We start from the raw sequence: 19377 nt of genomic DNA, 5'->3' as shown, positions 1-19377 counted from the left end.
GAACGAGTAGTCAGCGTGGTCGATCATCCGTCAAACGGTGTAAACGCTTTAACGGGCCGTGGGCAATTCGGTTATTACGGGCGTCGTTGTGATCGAACGCAACGGGACACCGGTGTCGGGCTGTGCGTTCCCTCTTCGCCGTGGACCTCTGGCCCTCCCTGGCCCTGGACCAACCCCGCTTTTCCAACCCCTCCGGACTTCCTCCGCGTCCCTGTCGGCTCTCGAACACCCACCCCCGTGTGTCTCCCGTGACACGAACTCGCTCTCTCCGCCGCGCCGGTGGTGGTGGTGTTGTTGCATTGCCGATCCGCGTTGAACCGGGTCGGCTCGAGCCGGCACGGGTCGCGCTCGCGTTCCTCGGATCGGGTTCGAGTCCCGAGACGAGCAGAGTCGAGCAGAGTCGAGTAGAGTCGAGTAGATGCGAGTCGAGGCGAGTCCACGCGCGAGTCCCAGGTCGAATCGACGCGCGTTGTTTTCAATCGGCGACAATTCCATACTCTCCCCCCACCTCCACCCCCACCCAACCCCTCGCCGTGCATCCAACCCCCATCATTTTATCCTCGTTTATCCCGGTCGTAGCGCCATTCGACGCCGGCCGACCGGCTAACGCATTGGCGTTAACGCGCTAATGCGATACGTACTTTATGTACGGAGGGAGAGGACTCAACCACCCGTACGCGACAAACGATATAACGCGATTCCGACCAAAGAACTGCGACCCTACACCCTCCCCCTCTCTTTTTCACCGTAGCCGCGATTATTTCGCAACTCGGATTAGTGCGAATCATTCGCCCCGGATAAGTGCGAACCGGTTTAATTCGTGCTCGTGTCCCGCCTTTTTAATCCTTTGTTGGCGATTTTTTTGCTTTTTCGAGTCACCGCTGACCGGGCATTGTTTATGCGACAAGATCTCGTTAGCTGTACACGCGAATCCTCTTTTTAATCGTAGCTGCTGCGATGATTTCGCTACTCGGATTAGTGCGAACGATTCACCCGGATAAGTGCGCACAGATTTCATTTCAACTTGTTTCACTTTGTCGGGTCACAGCTGGTTAAGTACTGTTTACGTGACAAATACTTGTTAGTTGTGCAAAGAAATTCCATTTTTATCAAACGATTGCAAAAGTTTATACCCGATTTGAGAATAAAGCACAAGCCGTTACCACCGCCATTTTCTGCAATTGTCACCCAGCGTGGTTTTTCTCTGACACTAAATCCTAACAAGCGCTAAAAATCACTGGAATGTTTTGCCTTATAAAAATGACAACGCGGAATTTATGTACTGTGCTGGAACGAAGAACATCCACACTTCTCGCTTCTCGCGGAAGCGTGTTTGTAACTTTAATGATTATAAAATGAAAAATATAAAATCACGGTCATTTCAGAAGATCTTCGGGTCTGTGAAAATCGGACACGAACTTTCGCAATCGTTCAATAACAGAAAGCCACGAATTCACTTGCATATCTAATAGGTATAAATGTTCCCTTATCATTGCGAATCCCTTATCATTCTACAATTTTTCAAACGGTCCCCTCGGCTTCACGCGCCCGATTAGGCGCGAAAGGCTTAAATAATCACTCGCCACCATTCTACGCTCCGGATTACCGCAAAGGATTCCCCAGCTAGAATATCTTCGAGCCGTATTCTACTCGTTAGTCAGGATAGATAAGCCCGGGAACGAGGAACGAGAAGAGATGGGACTTGGTAGATATTCTCTTGAACTTTGTAAATATTCGTAGCGCGATACTCTCGCAGATAGCCAAAATTTTCTAACTCCCATCTCTTCTTTTGTCTTGAAGACATTCCCGGTCCGAGTCAGTCTCGCACTAACGAATGGAACTTAGGAACTATGCGTGTTCTTAATGGGTTCGTCTCGCGCTGTGAACGAACAATAACAATAATATTTCAAAGACGCGTGGGGTGGGAATTTTAGCTGGGAACACCAAACCTGCCACGGTCTTCATTCTACAGTCGTTGAAGTTGCAAACACTTCGAAATTACAGAGGCTCCCAGGAAGAATCATAAAGAAATAATTGTCTGATAACATGGCTGTATAAATTCAATCTTCTCACTTTTGTAAGATATATTACGGCACTTTCAGTGCTTGATAGCTCGGCGTTGATTGCAAGAATATTTCGAATATTTTGGAAAGTAATCCCTTAACGGGGACCCTTGGGAAACAATTATCGAACCACAATCGCTTCGCAGGAGCAGATTAATCCCGTATGACTAGTTAATGGGTCCCTTGAAGGAAACCCTTCGGCCATCTTTGGACCATCGTCTTCGCGGTTCTTTGGCCGGGAGTCCCTTCCTTTGGGAGCGGACAGGCTTTGATGGTCACGAGGATCTTCCGAAAGGGTCTCCGTCTAAAAAGACCTCTCCCCCCCTCTCTCTTTATCTCTACCCGCTATCTATCTCTCTCTGTCGGTGATCCTTGTGCACCTTTGAAAGGACCTCGTCGTTTAACAGGCTCCTGCCGGGTGAAGCCAAGAAAATTCCCGGTGAGTTCGCGGTTGCGAATTGTTCGGCGTAAAACGATTTCCGCGAAATGAACGGCCGCGAAGTCGCGTTTCCTTGTCGGAAACGAGCGGTGCGCAGACCGAAAGTTGCAGTCAGGCTAGCACACAAGCAAATAGGCTAGCGGGAGCCTAACACAGCGAGGACACTCGGCTACCAGCGCGGCGTGTCCCTGTCCCGTGTCCTTGGACTTTGTCGTTATTAATTGTCCAACCGACGGCGCGAAGAGCGAAGATAATGTGGTTGCGCAACAGGTACTACCACACCTGTGTCTACCGCGTTGCATAATCGCGGGTAAGAACGTTGTACAGTGTACGTGAAATCTTTGCGCGTGTACAACCTGTGTCGGGAAAGGAATGCACCACGAGCGATCGACACAAAAACCAACGATCGCACCCCGCGCACCTTCTAGTCTCTCCCTCTTTCTATTTCTCTCTCTCTCTCTCTCTCTCTCTCCCTCTTCCTCTCTGTCTCTCTCTTTCTGTCTCCTTCGCCCGCCCTCTCCGGAATTCTTCGATCCCCCGAGTCCTGGCGGAAACGATCTCTAGGAGCCTTTGTATCCTCGCGATTGTCGATCGTCGCGACGCGGCGGCCACGATCGCGCCTGCACGAGGATAATAATTCTTCGCGCGGCGAACACGTGACGCGATAGCCCGTGACCAGGCAACTTATTTTCCCGATAATTATCGTGCTACTTCGTAGATATTAGTTACATTACTGCCGGGCCGATAATCACTCTTTTTCCAATTGTTAACGAGCTGTTATCGTCTCTGCCCGTCCTTAAACGCCGACACGAAATTGTTTTGGTTCATTAACAAACACCTTGCCACACAATGTTCTTTACAACTATCCGCCTAACCATTTCGCAGAAGATGAACGAAAACTTAGATTTATTGTGTGTCTAAATTTACCAGAATGCTTTAGCATTAATTACGGAAATGTAGAATTCTCTAACGTTTTACGTGTTCGTCTGACTTATATGGCGAGGGGATAAAACAGGATGAATTTTATGCATTTATGGCAAAAGTGGGTGTAATTTTAAACAATAAAAAAACATTGCAAGAATTTAAGAGTATCAATGCATTTCTTACAACTTGATAAAACCATTAAAGAGCGGAATAAATTTCAACTTGGTGCCTATGTCTTGCAATGTATGCAAACGATTTCTATTTAGCATAAAAATCCGCAATCTAATAATAATTGTACTAAGTTAATGCGCGTGAAATGTCCGATTTTTTATAGCGACGATAAACAAACATTACCTTTTTTTCTATCAACGACAAATAGCGCGTCCATTTACCTCCACATTTTTCCCAAACATCACATAATATTATCGTTAACACTTTAAAACTTAATTTTGTTTATAACACAGTTGCCTGAACAGAACTTCATCAGGATTTGTAGAACCCAGAAGAGTTCAAGAAGTAATCCTTACGATGAGCTTTAACTCTGCAGTTTTAATTACAATGACTAAATTACTTTGATATTTGTGGGATCTTCTGGGGATAATCGTTCGACTGCCAACGTGTTAATATGTTCATTTTTCCAATTAAAAATGAACGAATGTCTGTCTTCAATTAATATGTCTGTAGTTTTTATATGCCACGATTTATACTGACAATTTTTATTTTGCACAAAAACTCACAGTCAACACGTCTATACGTGTCAATTGCCGCTGATGTAAATTCGTATCGTTTAAAATACTGTTTTCGGTTGTCGTTTAAGTAGAACGTCTATTTTTAAGCAAGCACGATGTCTTTGCAATCCAAAACTTTAAAACTCGTTCATTTTTAGCTAAACACAAGCTTGACCATTCTTGTTTAAACGTAGGCATGACCATTTTTATCCGAACGCAAGCACGACCTGTTATATCCAAACGGAAACTTGATCATTTTTATCCAAATGCAAGCTTGATCATGTTTATCCAAAACGCAAGTTTGATCATTTTTATCCAATCGCAAGCTTGATCATTTTTATCTGAATGCTGTAGCGACAGAAATTTGCTATCAGCCAACTTTGTGCTTCTTCATCTAAAGTGATTTGAGTGTTAGGATTGCTGACAAGGAGGCTAATGCATTAGGATTTAAATTTCGCGGGCTTTCGCGCGATTTCCCGGCAGTTTCGTGAAACATCGAAATATCGTAGAGTAAAGGTAAGTTTCGATCGCGGAATTCCTCTGAGTCGACGCGACGCGTCGAATCGGAGATCGAGCGCGTCGAGGATTGTCGATTGTCGAGAGAACAAAGCTGCCGGGAGAATAATCCTATCGTCCGGCACGGAAACTAGTTGGAAATAAGCCTGCCGCGTAATAATTTCTAGAAGATTGAAGCTGCTCGAAGCCGCGGGAATCAATCGATGAACCGGTGAAACGAAATTAACCGTGTGACCATTATTTCCGTATCGCGCGTTGTCCCGGTATAGCAACTGGCGGATATCGACAAGACACGAGACTCTAATCGTGTTCTTCTCTTTTGTTGCAGATTGGAATCAACCCCGGACTGTTCGCGGCTTACAAGGGCCACCACTACGCCGGACCCGGAAACCACTTCTGTGAGTTCAAATAGCGTCTCTTCTTCTAATAATGTTTATTTACGAGCGGCGCTCTATTGCTCGCCGGTTGACGAGCTAACAATGTTGTGGTGCGACGGTGCAGGTGCGTCCCTTCGAACAAAGCGGAACACTCCGTTTATATAAGCTAAATTTTATCGGAGGTTCGTTGACTGACTCTAACTGAGCAAAATCTTCTTACACGTGAACTCCTATTAACACGTTACCTATCGGCGATTGTTTCATAATTTCTAAAAGCACATGGTCCGCAGCTTAAGACTTTCCAACAACAACAACCATTTCAATTCTGAACCAACAAGTCACCTCCAGTAACGTCGTCCACGAATTTCGTTCAGATTATCAACGTAAACGAAGGTTTTTAAGCTTCCATTTGAATCAGAGTACAACTACTGAAAATTTTATTAACAGGATTCCGGTAGGTGAAGCGTTAAATAATATAAAAATAGAATAAAATGTCCAACAAACAGGATGACGATCAAGAGTCTAATGAACATTGCCCGTAAAAATTTTCGAAATTCCAGCAGGTAGAACTTATAGCACACCGTTTCGAAAGGATACCTGCCAGGTTTCAAGGCGTCTAATGAAATGATACCTGGTGGAAGTCCCTCTCGCTATCGCGTTGTAGTTATCGGTGTTACGAGTCCGCGGCGCGTGAAGTTATGCTCGTCACGGCTCGGCTCGGCTCCGCTCAGCTCGGATCACCGCCGGTTTTCATTCTCGCGATTTCCACTCGGACGGTTTGCGATCTCCCGAGCCGGTTAATTAAGCCGACGCAAAGCGGCGATCGACATCGAGCGCGACTCGTGGAGTCGTCGATGAACGCGATGAAGTTTCATTCAACAGAGAGAACGCGAGAGATCGAGAGCGAGAGAAAATGAGGTAGAGAGAGAGAGAGAGAGAGAGAGAGAGAGAGAGAGAGAGAGAGAGAGAGAGAAAAGGGGAGGTAGGAAAAAGGGGAGAAAAAATTCGCGATAACACGAAGTACGCTCGACTGGTTCGGCGAAAGAACGCGCTCGTTTCCACGACCTATTTTTCACCGATTCGAGTTACGAGCGCCGATAACTTCGACGGCAAAACGCGATTACGATCGAGCACGGTAAAGAGAGAACGCGAGGGAGGTAGAGAGAGGGGGGGGGGAGGTTTGGCATCGTTCGAGGGAAGAATAGGGCGCGCAAGGGCCACTCGATCGCGCGTAATCGGCCCTCGCCCTTCTAGCGATTTTCCGAGAAAAATCGCGGAAAATCGCGCGCGCGCGTTCCGCGGACTCTCGCGATTATACGGACGCGAAACGGATGCTCGCTTGAACCCGTGGTTTCAGCGACGTCAGCGCGCCAGCTGATCGAAAAAATTCGCTCGTTCTCCAATTTGCTTTTTTTTTATCCGTGTTTGATCTCTCTCTCTCTCTCTCTCTCTCTCCCTCTCTGTCTCTCCTCTCTCCCTCTGACTCCCTCTCGCTCTCGAGTGGCCAACGCGACCGACCGAGACAACGATCATCGTTTATTTTTAACGCGTTCCCGGAGGAAACCAGAACGAGACTCTCGATGTGGCCGCGTACAAGCGTCTTTGCGCCTGTTTGCCACGTTGATGGTAGGCAATGGTTCGCGATGGTAGGCGATGGTTCGTTCCGCGCGCCCATCGAGCCCACTCGATTCCGCACGCTATATTGAGCCGCGCGGCGCGGCGTTTCCCTCAAAATCGAGTTCTCGGGGAAAATGCAAAAATAAAATATACGTAAACATGTTCGTTCCCGGGGATACTCCCGAGTAATTTATTTCTGCGTTATTGTAATTCATTTACCGCGAATTCGCAAAATAAATGAACCGACGACGCCGCGAAAATTTGTAAATGAAGGTAATGTGCAGTTCAATCGTACACGCGCCATTATTTTCGCGAGTTTAAAAAAAAACAAAGAAATTCTTCGGACGAATGCGGTATCTATCAATTGGGATAATAATTGATTGACTTTTCTGTATCGGTGAGAGTCTTGTGAAGATGACTCTACGTTTTTATTCATCCCACTTTTAAGTATGGACCGTACGTTGGTGATTGCGTTGGAGATTTCCGATAAACGAAATTTCCCGTGGAAAACGGACGGACGTGTGCGGCAAAGTAGGCAGAAGAGAAGTTTGCGCGCCGTGTAATCGACGAAGCAACTCGAAACCAAGTTCTCAGTACCAAAACATAGTGCAGTATATATATATATCTCTTACACACACACACTTTCTCTCTCTCTTTCTCGTGCACCGTTCACGTCGCGCTTTCGAAACGTCGAGGCGCGTGCTCTCGCTTTCCATCCTGATAGTGATCGCATCGCGTCTTCGCGCGGCCACTTCGAATCGCGCGGTTCCGCCCACTTATTATACTTAGTTGCTTATGTTTCTTCATTGGTGTCCGCGAATTTCGAAGCGTCTCTCTTGCCCATGGCACAGTTTCCTAACCTTTTTCGGCTAGCCGAATGATTCGCTTCGAGAGTTTTCCTTGTTCGGAAGCTTTCGAGCACGATCGCGCGCGTAATTGCTCTCAATCGCAAACGGATCGAAGGAGAGGAAATAGAATTGCTAAAAAAATGCTGTTTGAACGCCTATTCGATCTCCGTAGCACCCATGCTCTGTAACTGTAAGCTATGATCACTAGACTGCGGATCTTTGTGCAAAATAAAAATCTTCTGCATCGATTGCATGAAACTACAAACAGATTGAAGTTTCTGTTTTTCTTTTAACGATCTTAAAAAATTGTAAATAATATATCGGTCCTCTTTGCGCCGCCTTGTTTCTCTCGTAAATGCATAAAATTCGCAGTCTATTTTAGATTTGCACAAAACCCGATGAAAGTGTAACATTCACTCATGGGACAATCTAAACGCGAGCTTAGAATCTCGATGGACGATCATAGTGCAAAAATAGGCTTGGCCAGTGGACTTTTGCAACGTCTTGAATATTTCTTCGAGACAGCAAAATTCCGTGATCGATTCAGTCACGCCGCATCTCATCCCCGTAAAATCGGCACCGACCACTGGCATTTCAGGGTTTCGTCTCGTTCCAATTTCAGAAACGCTTGAACAGTACGAGAACGCGCCGCTCGTCATTTCAGCGAAATCTCGTCCTCCACGGCATCATTATTCTCGTCATCTTACGCGATAGTTCAGTTCTCTTCCTTGTTTTCTTTTAAACAGTCTTAACGACTGTGTGCGCAACAACGGCGGATTATTTATTTATTCAACGAAACGATGCGCTCGAGAAGAAAGGGAGAAAACGTAGGCATAATTATCGCGAGGGACGCGAGGAGTGCGAAATCGAGATTAGCGTGAATTCTTGATACACGAGATTGATGGCGAACGTATGTAACACTAGATCGGATTTTTCGAAAACAACAAGACTATATTGTTGTACAGGGTGTATAAAAAGTAATGGTCATCCGTCCTAGGGATGAATCTACACCTCTGGATCGATGGGCATTTGTCAAAGAAACTTACCGCAAAATTGTTTGTAACAAAGAAAATTGTTGTTAAAGTTTTTTTTTACATCAACACTTTCTATACATCCAGAAAAGAAAAAGCTTGAAAGGAACCGTATGTCGCAAACAAATAGTTATCGAGATATAAGCCGTTAAAGTTTTTGGAAAATTTGATTGTGTGAAGTTATACGTATAGGCAAAACCCTACAGTCCACCTGACCGAGTCGATGAGACGGAACATAATCGTGTGCGTGCCTCGAAACAAACGAAATGTAAAGGGACACTCGTCGCTAGGCCAGTACCAAATCATTGTCACCCTGCCCATTCGGATCCTAAATTTGAAGTTGCAAAATATGAAAGAAAACCTTGTATCCAATGTTATACATACGAATACTAAGCCTACATTATAAAATGCTACACTATAAAAATTACAAATTTTTCAGAATCATCTGTTCCTCCGTCGGATCCACAGCACACTATTATTGACTCACGCGAATACGTCCCAATAATTGGACCACAATCACTAAACTCTACACGACACACTTAACGAAATTGTGACAGCGAACGAGAAGAAGTTACTTCGACCACGAATAAAATAATACTGCGATTTTAACCGTGTCGTTCCCAAGGACGTGTTACAATCAGGTTATACTGGGCAGGTCAGACGCTGAGGGTCTATAAACGCCAGATACAAAACCAAGGTAAACAAATTCTGGTGGCAGAGTTGCCGACCCTGTTTCCCTGAATTCCCTGTTTTTGTATCTAGTGTTTATAAACCCACGGCGTCTGACCTGCCTAGTATAACCTAACCGTAACACGTCCGTGGAGGCGAAGCGGTTAAAATCACAGTCTTATTTACACGATTTCGTTAAGTGTGTTGTGTAGAGTTTAGTGATTGTGGTCCAACTATTCGGACGTATTCGCGTGAGTCAATAATAGTGTGCTGTGGATCCGACGGAGGAACAGATGATTCTGAAAAATTTGTAAGTGTACTTTATATTAGTATTTTATAATGCAGGCTTATGTATAACATTCGTATTCGTATGTGTAACATTGGATACAAGGTTTTCTTTCATATTTTACAACTTCAAATTTATGATCCGAATTTGGCAGGGTGACAATGATTTGGTACGGGCCTAGCAACGAATGTCCCTTTAAATTTCGTTTGTCTCGAGGCACGTACACGATTATGTTCCTTTTTATATTTATTATAAAGTACTTTTTATACACCCTGCACATATGCTTCTGATAGTTTTACCGTTTGCTGTTTCGCCTACCGATATCAGTGAAAATATTAAATTGAAAAATACTATTATATCATTTTCGACCTATTGAACGTATTGACTCTTTGGATTCGGAAACCAAGAGTTTTATTTTTTTAATTTTATGCTAAATTCTTAGTAGCTTATTAAATATAAACGAATTTAATAATGTAAACAATATTTAGAATAATCATATAGAAATTTTTAAGAAAGAAAATGAAGGATTTATCTGGGTTTGGGGGTCAAATTTGCCCTGGAAGGTATGTTATTCTAATTTGCGCCATACGATAGCCTACCAAAAAAGAAAACTTTCAGCCAAGTTTTAGCCTGACAGCTCATCTGTAAGGGTAGTTATAGAGGAAAATAAAAAATCCAGTTTTTGGTCCACTTTCCCCATTTAATGACAATTTAAAATTCTGAAAAAAATCTGACACATTTCGGATGCCAAACCACATACTTTGAATCGTTTTCAGATTTTTCCGTTGCAAACTCTGGTTGTAAAAATCGAAAAACATGAAAAAAAATCGAAAAAATGAAGAAAATGGGCCAAAAACTGGATTTTCGATTTTCCTCTGTAATTACCCTTACAGGTGAGCTGTCGAGCTAAAACTTGGCTAAATGGTATCTTTTTGGTAGGCTATCGAATGGTGCAAATTAGAATAAAATACCTTCCAGGGCAGATTTGACCCCCAAACTCGGCTATAGCCTTTCTACTTCCCTCCAGTTTGTTGTCGTTCAGGCGGAAGATTTTTATTCTGTATAAAGATCCGCAGTCAAATGATACCGATCGAAAGCGGAGGATCGCGCGTTCTGGGATCGGGAACAGGAGGGGATCGAGGGTGTCCTGCGACGATTTCGCGATTGGAAATCGAGGTGTAGGTACTCGAAGTCGCTTGTCCTCGCGAGCCCGATTTCTCGATCGGCCTTTGAGCAAACAATTTTGCGCGCTTCCGAGCCGAGAGGTGGTTATTACGCGCGCGTGCATTTTATGCCCGCGTCCGTGCGCGTATATACACCGGTGTACGCGTACCTCGCCGGGTACATAGGCCCGTTGCATATAACAGTACGCTCGCGCTTACATACATACGTATATACGCGTCCGTACGTACATACGCGGAACCGTGTAGCTATCAAGGGAGAGAGACAGAGATGAAGAGAGAGAGAGAGAGAGCCAGAGAGAGAGCGAGAGAGAGAGAGAGAGAGAGAGAGAGAGAGAGAGAGCGAGCGGCCGCGAGCAGCCGTACGTTCACACATAGGTAGTACATACAGGGTGAAGTTAGGTGTACGCTGCTGGATTTTCCAGGGTTTTCCCGGGGTTGCGGTAGAGCGGTGGATGGGGAGGTGGAGGAGGGTGGGGGTGGGGGTGGTGGTGGTGGCGTGTAGAAGGGAGGGCAGGACGAACGCGGGGATGGTGGCGGTGGTGGTGTCGGGGGTGTACGGGTACAGGAACGGGAACGGGAAAACGGGGATGGGATACGAAGCGGGTTGAGTCGGACTGCGACGAGGAGCGAAAGGGGTGTGGGAGGAGGACGGTTGTAGTGGAGGGAGGAACTATAATGAGTGGTGCGCGCGTGAGGGAGAGCAGGATAAAAAGGGGGTGAGTGAGGAAGGCGGCAGGGGGACGGGGTGGTGGAGGTGGAGAAGGAGGAAGAGGTGGAGGTGGTTCTGGGAGGTGGGGAGAAAACGTGGGCGGCAAAAGGAGGAAGAGGGAGGCGGAAGCAGGGTAGTACGGGGTAAAAAGGTTGGAAGCTGTGGCAACCGGCGGGGTGAGGGACGTGGCCAACGGGGTGACCAGGGGGCGACGGGAGGAGGACGGCTGGTGGTTGCCAGCTACGGCGAGAGAAAGAGAGAGAGAGAGAGAGAGAGAGAGAGAGAGCGAGCGAGATACGAGGAGAGAAACGGGAGAGCAAGAGCGACGGAGAGAGAAAGAGAGAGCAGAGAGAGGGGCGGTTTGAGTGGGCCGTCGGAGGGAGAGGGTGGGTGGCCGGATCGAGAACGACGGGTCAATTTAAAGCATGGAGGGAGGGAGTGGCGGGCCGGGCCTAAAGGCAGTAAACGCCGAAAAATTCAGCACGGTTCAGCCGGTTCGATCGCTCGAAAGCGAACCGGCCCAGTGATCGGGCCTCCCGCGTTACCCGCCGACGCGGCTCCACTCGACTCGACGCTGCGCGACGCAGCCCGTACCACCGTACCACCGATTCGAAACGGTAACGGGAACGGGAACGCAACGCAACGCAACGCGACGGACCCGAAACGAGACGCGGCGAAAGACGTCGCGCGGCTCCGTGACCCGCGATAATCGACGATCTTACACGCGGATCGAGTAGTTTCTGTGTCGTCGCGCGAGGTGACCGCCCGACTTTTCTTCGTCGCTTTCGGGACCGATAATCGTCGTTCGCGCGCTTTCCCTCTGGCAAACTCGTCGTCCAAGGGAACCAGAGGGAACCAGAGGAGAGGAGCCGCAGCCACCGCGCGATCGATCGAGGTGTGCGAGCTGCCCATCCGCCGGAGACACGCCGCCGACCGGCTCGATCATTGATCACCGGGGATCAAAGGGAGAAGACTGCCCCCCGTTGTCCGTCCATCGCAAGGTAGTGCGAGCCGACGCGTGTTGCCAGGTGGGAATTGACCTCGCGAAGTCCGTTGTTGATCGGTAACATTACAGAGAGCGCGACACTTTGCCCGCGAACCTGCACGTCGCGCGAAAACCGTTCCACGATTCGCGTTCGCCTTCGAAGTCGCAAACTTTTCTGCGGAAACGCCACGCGCGTCTCGTTCACCGTCTGCGGATCGAATCGAGTTCCCGAACACCTGGTGAAAAGTTACGTCTCTTTGCCTATTGTCTATTCGGAAGACAACGTTTAGATCAGAATTGCTTCGTACCGTTCTGAGAGGGTAGAGGACTACATGTACAGTGCTGTTTCCTGTTAGTTAGTAATCAGCGTGATCCATGCAAGGACGATAAGACTGTGTCAGGACGTGTTGGGTAACTAATCTTTATTTAATGAATAACGTTGGTACAATACATTCGTGAAATTGATGACGCCCATTAAAACCATTTCCATCGTTTGTCCAAAAAGATAGTTTGTCTTATAAAGAAGCAAGATCGACGAAACTAGAAAGTTACGTTCGACATCGATTTGTTCGTTGAAACATTCGGAACAAGTCTAACTCGCAGTCTAGATTGGTTCAGTAGTCCAAGGTTAATGTTCCGCGGTTACTATTCCTGAGAACGCGCCACGGTCTCGCCGACCAGTCTTTCAACGACACTTGGTTGTAGCGCCGCGATGTTCATCGACGGCGACATTGACCGCAGCGATCCATTCCGTGGAGACGATTACGGTGAAAGGCCGCGTACGAAAACTCTGAATAAGCCGAAGAAGACTGTTGCGACCGAGAATGAGAATGGGGAGGAAGAGAAGGGGGGTGTATGTTGCTGTGTCTGCGGGAAGTTGGGGGGTGGAACGCGCGCGCGGGCTCGCAGGGCTCGAGGCGGCATTGTTCGCCGTTCGAAGGGGGCGAGGGTAAAAAAGTTTGGTGCCGCGGCGAAAGGGTGGCCGCGAGAGTGTAATCGAGAAAGCGGGCGCCAGAGGAGGGTCGGTCGGTGACCTAATTCAGGCGGCGGGGTTTTTCGAACGGCGCGAAAGTTGAACGTGACCGGGGAAACTTTTCGTGGCCGTGGCGAACAATCCGCGTCTCTCGTTTGCTGCTCGCTTGCTTGCTTGCTCCTTCAGCCCGCCCCTTTCGCCGCCCCGCCCCGTTTCAGCTCCTAGGCTCCGCGCGACGGTTCCTCGAGGACCGGATCGGCTCCGCTCGACTTCGCTCGGATCTCTCTCTCTCTCTCTCTCTCTCTCTCTCTCTCTCGCACGCGCGACGAAACCCCGCGACCCCGACCCCGACCCCGAGAACCAGAACCCCAGAGCTCCGATGGATACGACTCGGTCCAACGGACCGTTCGAACTTTACCGCGCCGCCGAGCCGAGCCGAGCCTCGTTCGTTTCGCGACAGCTGCGCGACCTTATCCTTATCCTTATCCTCCTTCCTCCGCCGCTAACAACCACGGTCGACGATCCTGTCGATCCGACGCCGCTCCACTTCTCCGAAGCCACGCCTCGGCGAAGCTTCTCCGCTCGTCGAAAAACCAAAATCACCCCCCCCCCCCACCACTTATCCAACGAAAGAGGATTTTGGAATTGGATAGAAGAAATTTGAGGTGAAACGAAAAGCTGAATAGGTGCACATCCTCTTCTTAAAGCAGTCTTGTTTCAAGGAACAGTAGAGTTTGAACTACCAACTTCACCCAGTGATCAACTTCGTATTTGATATTTCATTCTTTTTGCAATTTATTCCCGTTTTCTCTATACTAGCTGCAGCAAAACTCTTTTAATCCGTTAAATCCAAACGAATGAAATAAGACGACTTTTGCATACGTAATTACGGGACTGTGAATTTTTCTGCAAAATGGAAATTGTCCGCATTAATTGCAAGACGTAGAAACAAGACAGGCTTTTATATCTTTTCTTGATAATTGTAAGCAAACGTAAATGATACAATCACATTTTTAAATTCTTTACATGTTCTCTTTTTCGATTTTATACTTTTGATCCAGTAATTTTTGTCATAAATGCATAAAATGAGAATATCGAATGCAAAATAGCGAAAACATTTGAGAAATTTGAAAATGCTGTTGCATTGTTTCCGACCCGATGAAATTATCGAGTTAAGAAGCAAGTGTTTATGTTGCTCCTGCGTCTCGCAATTAATAGAATCTTCATGTTGCATAAAAATCCGCAGTCGAGTAATCATTTAGGGAAGAGGAGCTGAAGAATTAGGTGTTAATTGAACTCAATTCGTAAGACATAGACATTCCGTTTTGTCAGTAACAGGAAAGTTTCGCAACGAGGCAGAAGATCGAGGGAAGATCATCGATCCACTCGGCACCATAATTGGTTTACGCGCATGACCTAGAAATTTGCTTCACCCGGAAGAAGTCCAATTGATTGCCATGAGAGAATGAGGGGGTGGGAGGGAGGGGAGTGTCAGCCAGATTGCTATTGGGTTCGTGACACTGATTCCGGTGGGCCAGGCATATAATCTGAATAATAAAGTATTCCTGGTCGAACGGCGAAGCACACACCTAGCTATCGAATTGCCAGTTCCCGCGACGACAAAAGCCATGGCTTTCCGTGTCGTGACGGGTAAATGTCGCGGTTCACTGTCACGTGAAAACGTGCCTTAACCCTGCCCCTATCATTGATGCTATGTGACCCGCTAAAATGCTGTCTATTTGTACGCTGCGAGTCCCACATGCAAATCCTACTGCGTCCATCCTAAAAAACCCTGCGTCCTTGCTAACCATAAGGGTGCAGTTTCCTTATGTCGCCCATTACGAGTTAGGGTAATTGTTCCGACAGACAGCTCTCTTGGACGTTGTTATATTCGTATGCTATATTCTAAAAGTTTTATTTGAGGAACCGGCTAGGCCACTGTGCTCGTTGAAATCTATGGGATTTGTTGGCAGATACAGTGAATTCTCGATATATGTCAACAACGTCCAGGAGACATAGCCGAGCCGTGTTATGTTTACACTCCTCGGCGTCCGAGGCCTCTCGAGCTTCGCGGTCCCCCACGGGTTATACCCCGCGGTAGTGGGGATAGTTTCGCGACGTTTGTCACCCAGGCCTTGGCGACATATATAGAGAAAGCACTGTATTTCATACTTCTGAGCAATTTGGTCTTCAAGAGGCCTAGCTATTGTGTACGAGTTAGAAAAGGGCGCATTTGCCCTACGATATCTCTGAAAGAAAACAATTGGGCGTTGCTAAAATTTGATTTAGTAACCGGGTATATACGAGTCGAGCGGCCGGGCTACGCACAAAACGCAGTTCTTCCGGGACGAAACGGCTTCTCATAGGTTTTCGGCAACACGAAAAATCTCGACGTTTCCACAGACACGGGCACCAGACACCCGGAGAGGTGCCGCACAAAGTTATCGAACCGATTTTGGAATGCCGACCAAGTAAATAAGCCTTCGGAAACCGCGTGGTGTCCTGGATAGCTCGCGGACGGGCGCAGGATTCTATTCAGGGGAGTGCGAGACATTCCCCGCGGCAATAAAGTTTGACACGTGTTTAACCGGCTTGACGATGTTTAATCGAAAGTACACAATACTACAGCTCTTTAAGCCTAGCTTGCTGGACGTTATCTTCGCGAATCAATTTTTTAGTATTGATTTCGTCGATCCTGCTTCTTCGAGATCAATGGTGATCGTATTGGATTCAATATGAAAGGCTAACGGTTCTGTTTGGTGATACATTTGAATTGCGACGGAGCGTTTGCAAGAATGGCACGTACGCAGGATCGCAGGAGGAGGATCGGAAGGGACGATCGCGTTTAAAGGAGGCGATTTCGATCGGTCTCCTGTAAGATGACCGATTTTCGTCGACGTCGCGGCCGTTCTGCCTCGCCGGTGTCGTAAAGTAGGAAGTAACTCTCGACTCTGCGGCGCTCGTTAACTTGAAAACTGGAGTTTTGACTTCCGCCCTCTTACTCGAGATTACGTCCTACATCGTTCGCCGGTGGTTGGCAGCGTGTAGTTCAGTTCGCCGGCGCGGCGCACGACCTCCCGAAGTTTTCGCCCCCGAGAAAACTTTTCCTCCCGGGAGGAACGTCCCGAAAGGATGGCGTAGCTCCTCGGTATTTCCGCGCATCGGGACACGCTGTGTTTCGCCCTATCGATTTTCGATGATCTCGCGTGCGAAAGTTGACGCGAGAGTTTCAGGGACACAGAGCCGCGGCCGCCGAGACCATCCTTATTTTCGACGCGGAACACACCACCACCACCACCACACGGCTCCAATAAAAACACACGCGAGAGCAACCCGCTCCGACGAGGATCCGAGCGAACGCGGCAACCGTTCGAAATAGACCAGAGGGAGGGGAAAAAACTTGGCAAATTATCGGGGAACGATCGAAGGCACAACCGTCCGAGAACGACGAGGGAATGCCGATGAATATATTAACGCAACGAACCACGGTCCCAAAATTTCCAAGAAAGTTCTATGAATTTCACTCGGGGAACCGGAACGAAAGGGTTCGGGTGTGAACCTTGTCCTCCGGAAATAATTGCACGGAAGATCCTAATGGTTAACTCTTCGACGCTGCAAACTGTGCTTCGTTCACAATTTTGCAATTTAATCAGATCCATTTTGTTAAATCGGTGCGGTTTCTCACAGCAGCTTAACCTATTCGGAATGTCGCTTTTTTTAAATATTGGAAATCATTTTCTAGAGAACTACATCCTATATCAAAGTCTTCAGTTTTGGGAAACAGAATAATGTTTAACTGCAATAGTTAAATCGTTTGTTTGCTATTTTAAGAATTAAACGCATGGACCTGACATCGCCAATATGACGTAATTCGTCCTCGAAGAGTTAAATCAGTGTAACCTTTTAAAAATTGGATTTAACGATTTGAATTTTTGCTGGACGACATGTAAAGAAAATTTTATAGAAATTATATTTAGTTGGAATCATGAAGGGAATTGTAATTTGTTGAACGTAGCTTTTTACTACCTTTTTTTTATCCCGGAGCCCGTAATGGAAATTTGGAAAATGCATTGTGTAAATGCGTGGTTATATACAAAATTTCATTGAAATCTGTTCACATCGCTATGAGGTACAAACGATTAAAAATGGTATTCTAAATTACAGGCCGAAAATCGCGAGAAATTGTAATTTTTACCACCTTTTGTATGAAATTTATTTTCCAAATTTTCATCACGGGATCGGACGAAAAAAGTTGTAAAAGGCTTTTTTACCCTCTCGTGAATCTGAAATGCGTAATCGAAACATTTATAACGAAATTTTATAAATTTAAAGAGGGAAACGTTGAAAATATGTGACGAGAAAGTGTCAAAGGTAGTTTCCGAAATTCAGAAATAATTTTTTACCTGCTTGATAAATTGAGATCGGCCTATCCAACGACGTTCAATATTGATGAACTGATGGCTTTAATTAGGAAAAAAAAAATTAGGTGTTATTTTCCGGTTACAGTTAGCGTTAAAAATGGATACAACTTATAAGAAACGAAAGACAAAGACTCTTCTATTTTTCTGTCACGTCGAAAATCGTGCAGTCTTTGATAGAACTTTTTTACACAACCGTGAATTAAACGCGTCTTTGGACAACGATGCATCTGTGAAACAACATACCATGCACTGGGAGTACGATACTAGTGAACTTTCAAACTCGTACAAAGTTCTGGAGTAAGGGATGCATAAATACAATTTCAACATCTTGGGGCTAACTGGTGTAGACAGCACAGTGTTACATCATAGCAACGAGTAGACTCTCCTCCAGGTTTAGTTACTTCGACGATTCTGCAGACTTTCATAGAACTTTTTTACACGATCATGAATTAAACGCGACTTCAGACAACGATGCATGTGCGAGACAACAACATAAAAAAAGGGAGTTCCAGAACGAGGGAAGCAGAAATACAACTGCAACATCTTGGATCCAATGGAAGATGACACAGTACAGTGAATTCTCGTTATATGTCAGCAACTCGGGGCTTGATCGTAGAAAAGGTTCAGCGATGCTCGCCGCCGAGGAGTGTAAACATATTCGTCCTATACTCTACATGTCAAAGGCATAGCGACAAATGCCGTCCAGGAGATCCTACTATTTCTTGATGCAGTGCCGAACGTAGAAAAGGACAGCGAAGCTGGAGACCCCGCAGGAGTGGGGATAATTCCGCGACATTTATCAGCCATGCCTCGGCGACATATATAGAGAATTCACAGTATTCTATGACAGGAACGGGTAGAAAATTCTTCTCCGTTTTTTGCCACCTCGACAATCTTGCAGACTGTGATAGAACTTTTGCAGAACGGTGGCTCGAGCTTGACTTTGGACAACCGCGAAACGAGGAAGCACAATGGTGCCGGGAGTGCGAGGAGAGCGTTGGCCTCGGATGAAAAAGGGAACGAAGGAACCCGATTAACGTTCTTCCTTCTCGTCGAGGGTTGCTCGAGACTATCTCTTGTTCCCGCGAGCCAGCCCATTGGAACATCTCGGCAGATTCGCGGGAAGAACTCGTGCGTGCCCGAGTCTGCGGAAAAATTTGACGAACTCCGCGCGATTTCTCTCGACTCTCTCTCTCTATATCTATCTATATATATATCTCTCTCTCTCTCCGGCTATCGAGCGCGGAAAAATATCCGGGACGAAGGGGGATCGCCTCTGTAAGAGAAAGGGAGAGGGGACGTAGAAGAAGAAGTAGATGACGACGACGACGACGACGACGACGACGACGACGAAGAAGAAGAAGAAAAAGAAGGAGTACACGGCGTCGAAGGGTATCGTAGCGGTGACCTGCGAAAAGATTGGCGAAGCCAGCCAAGTGCGTGAGTGGAAAAGGGATGCAAGCCTGACGGTTGTCGATGCTGGCGGAGGTGGGAAAGGAGGTGGCGGAGGTTGGGGTTGGTAGTGGTGGGAACTATAATGAGTGGCGGCTGTGTCGAGCGAAGGGAAGAGGGCGAGGACGAGGGCGGTGAGCTCGAGGGTGTGGGTG

At 46.9% G+C, this 19377-nt stretch overlaps 1 protein-coding gene across 2 annotated transcripts in view; it reads left to right on the top strand.

The window, feature by feature from the left end:
* Nucleotides 1–19377, top strand: part of Tdg (Thymine DNA glycosylase) — a 614020-nt gene that overhangs the window by 559498 nt on the left and 35145 nt on the right. For both annotated transcript variants that reach the window (XM_076784776.1, XM_076784775.1), the window contains one exon: nucleotides 4999–5068. In XM_076784776.1, coding sequence (XP_076640891.1) covers nucleotides 4999–5068 — 70 coding nt within the window. The remainder of the gene's footprint in view (nucleotides 1–4998; nucleotides 5069–19377) is intronic.

Source organism: Halictus rubicundus, chromosome 3 (genome assembly GCF_050948215.1).
Source record: "Halictus rubicundus isolate RS-2024b chromosome 3, iyHalRubi1_principal, whole genome shotgun sequence".
In the NCBI taxonomy this organism is placed as follows: Eukaryota; Metazoa; Arthropoda; class Insecta; order Hymenoptera; family Halictidae; genus Halictus; species Halictus rubicundus.
Note: the sequence above shows the minus strand (reverse complement) of the source record. Positions and strands in the feature narration are given on the sequence as shown.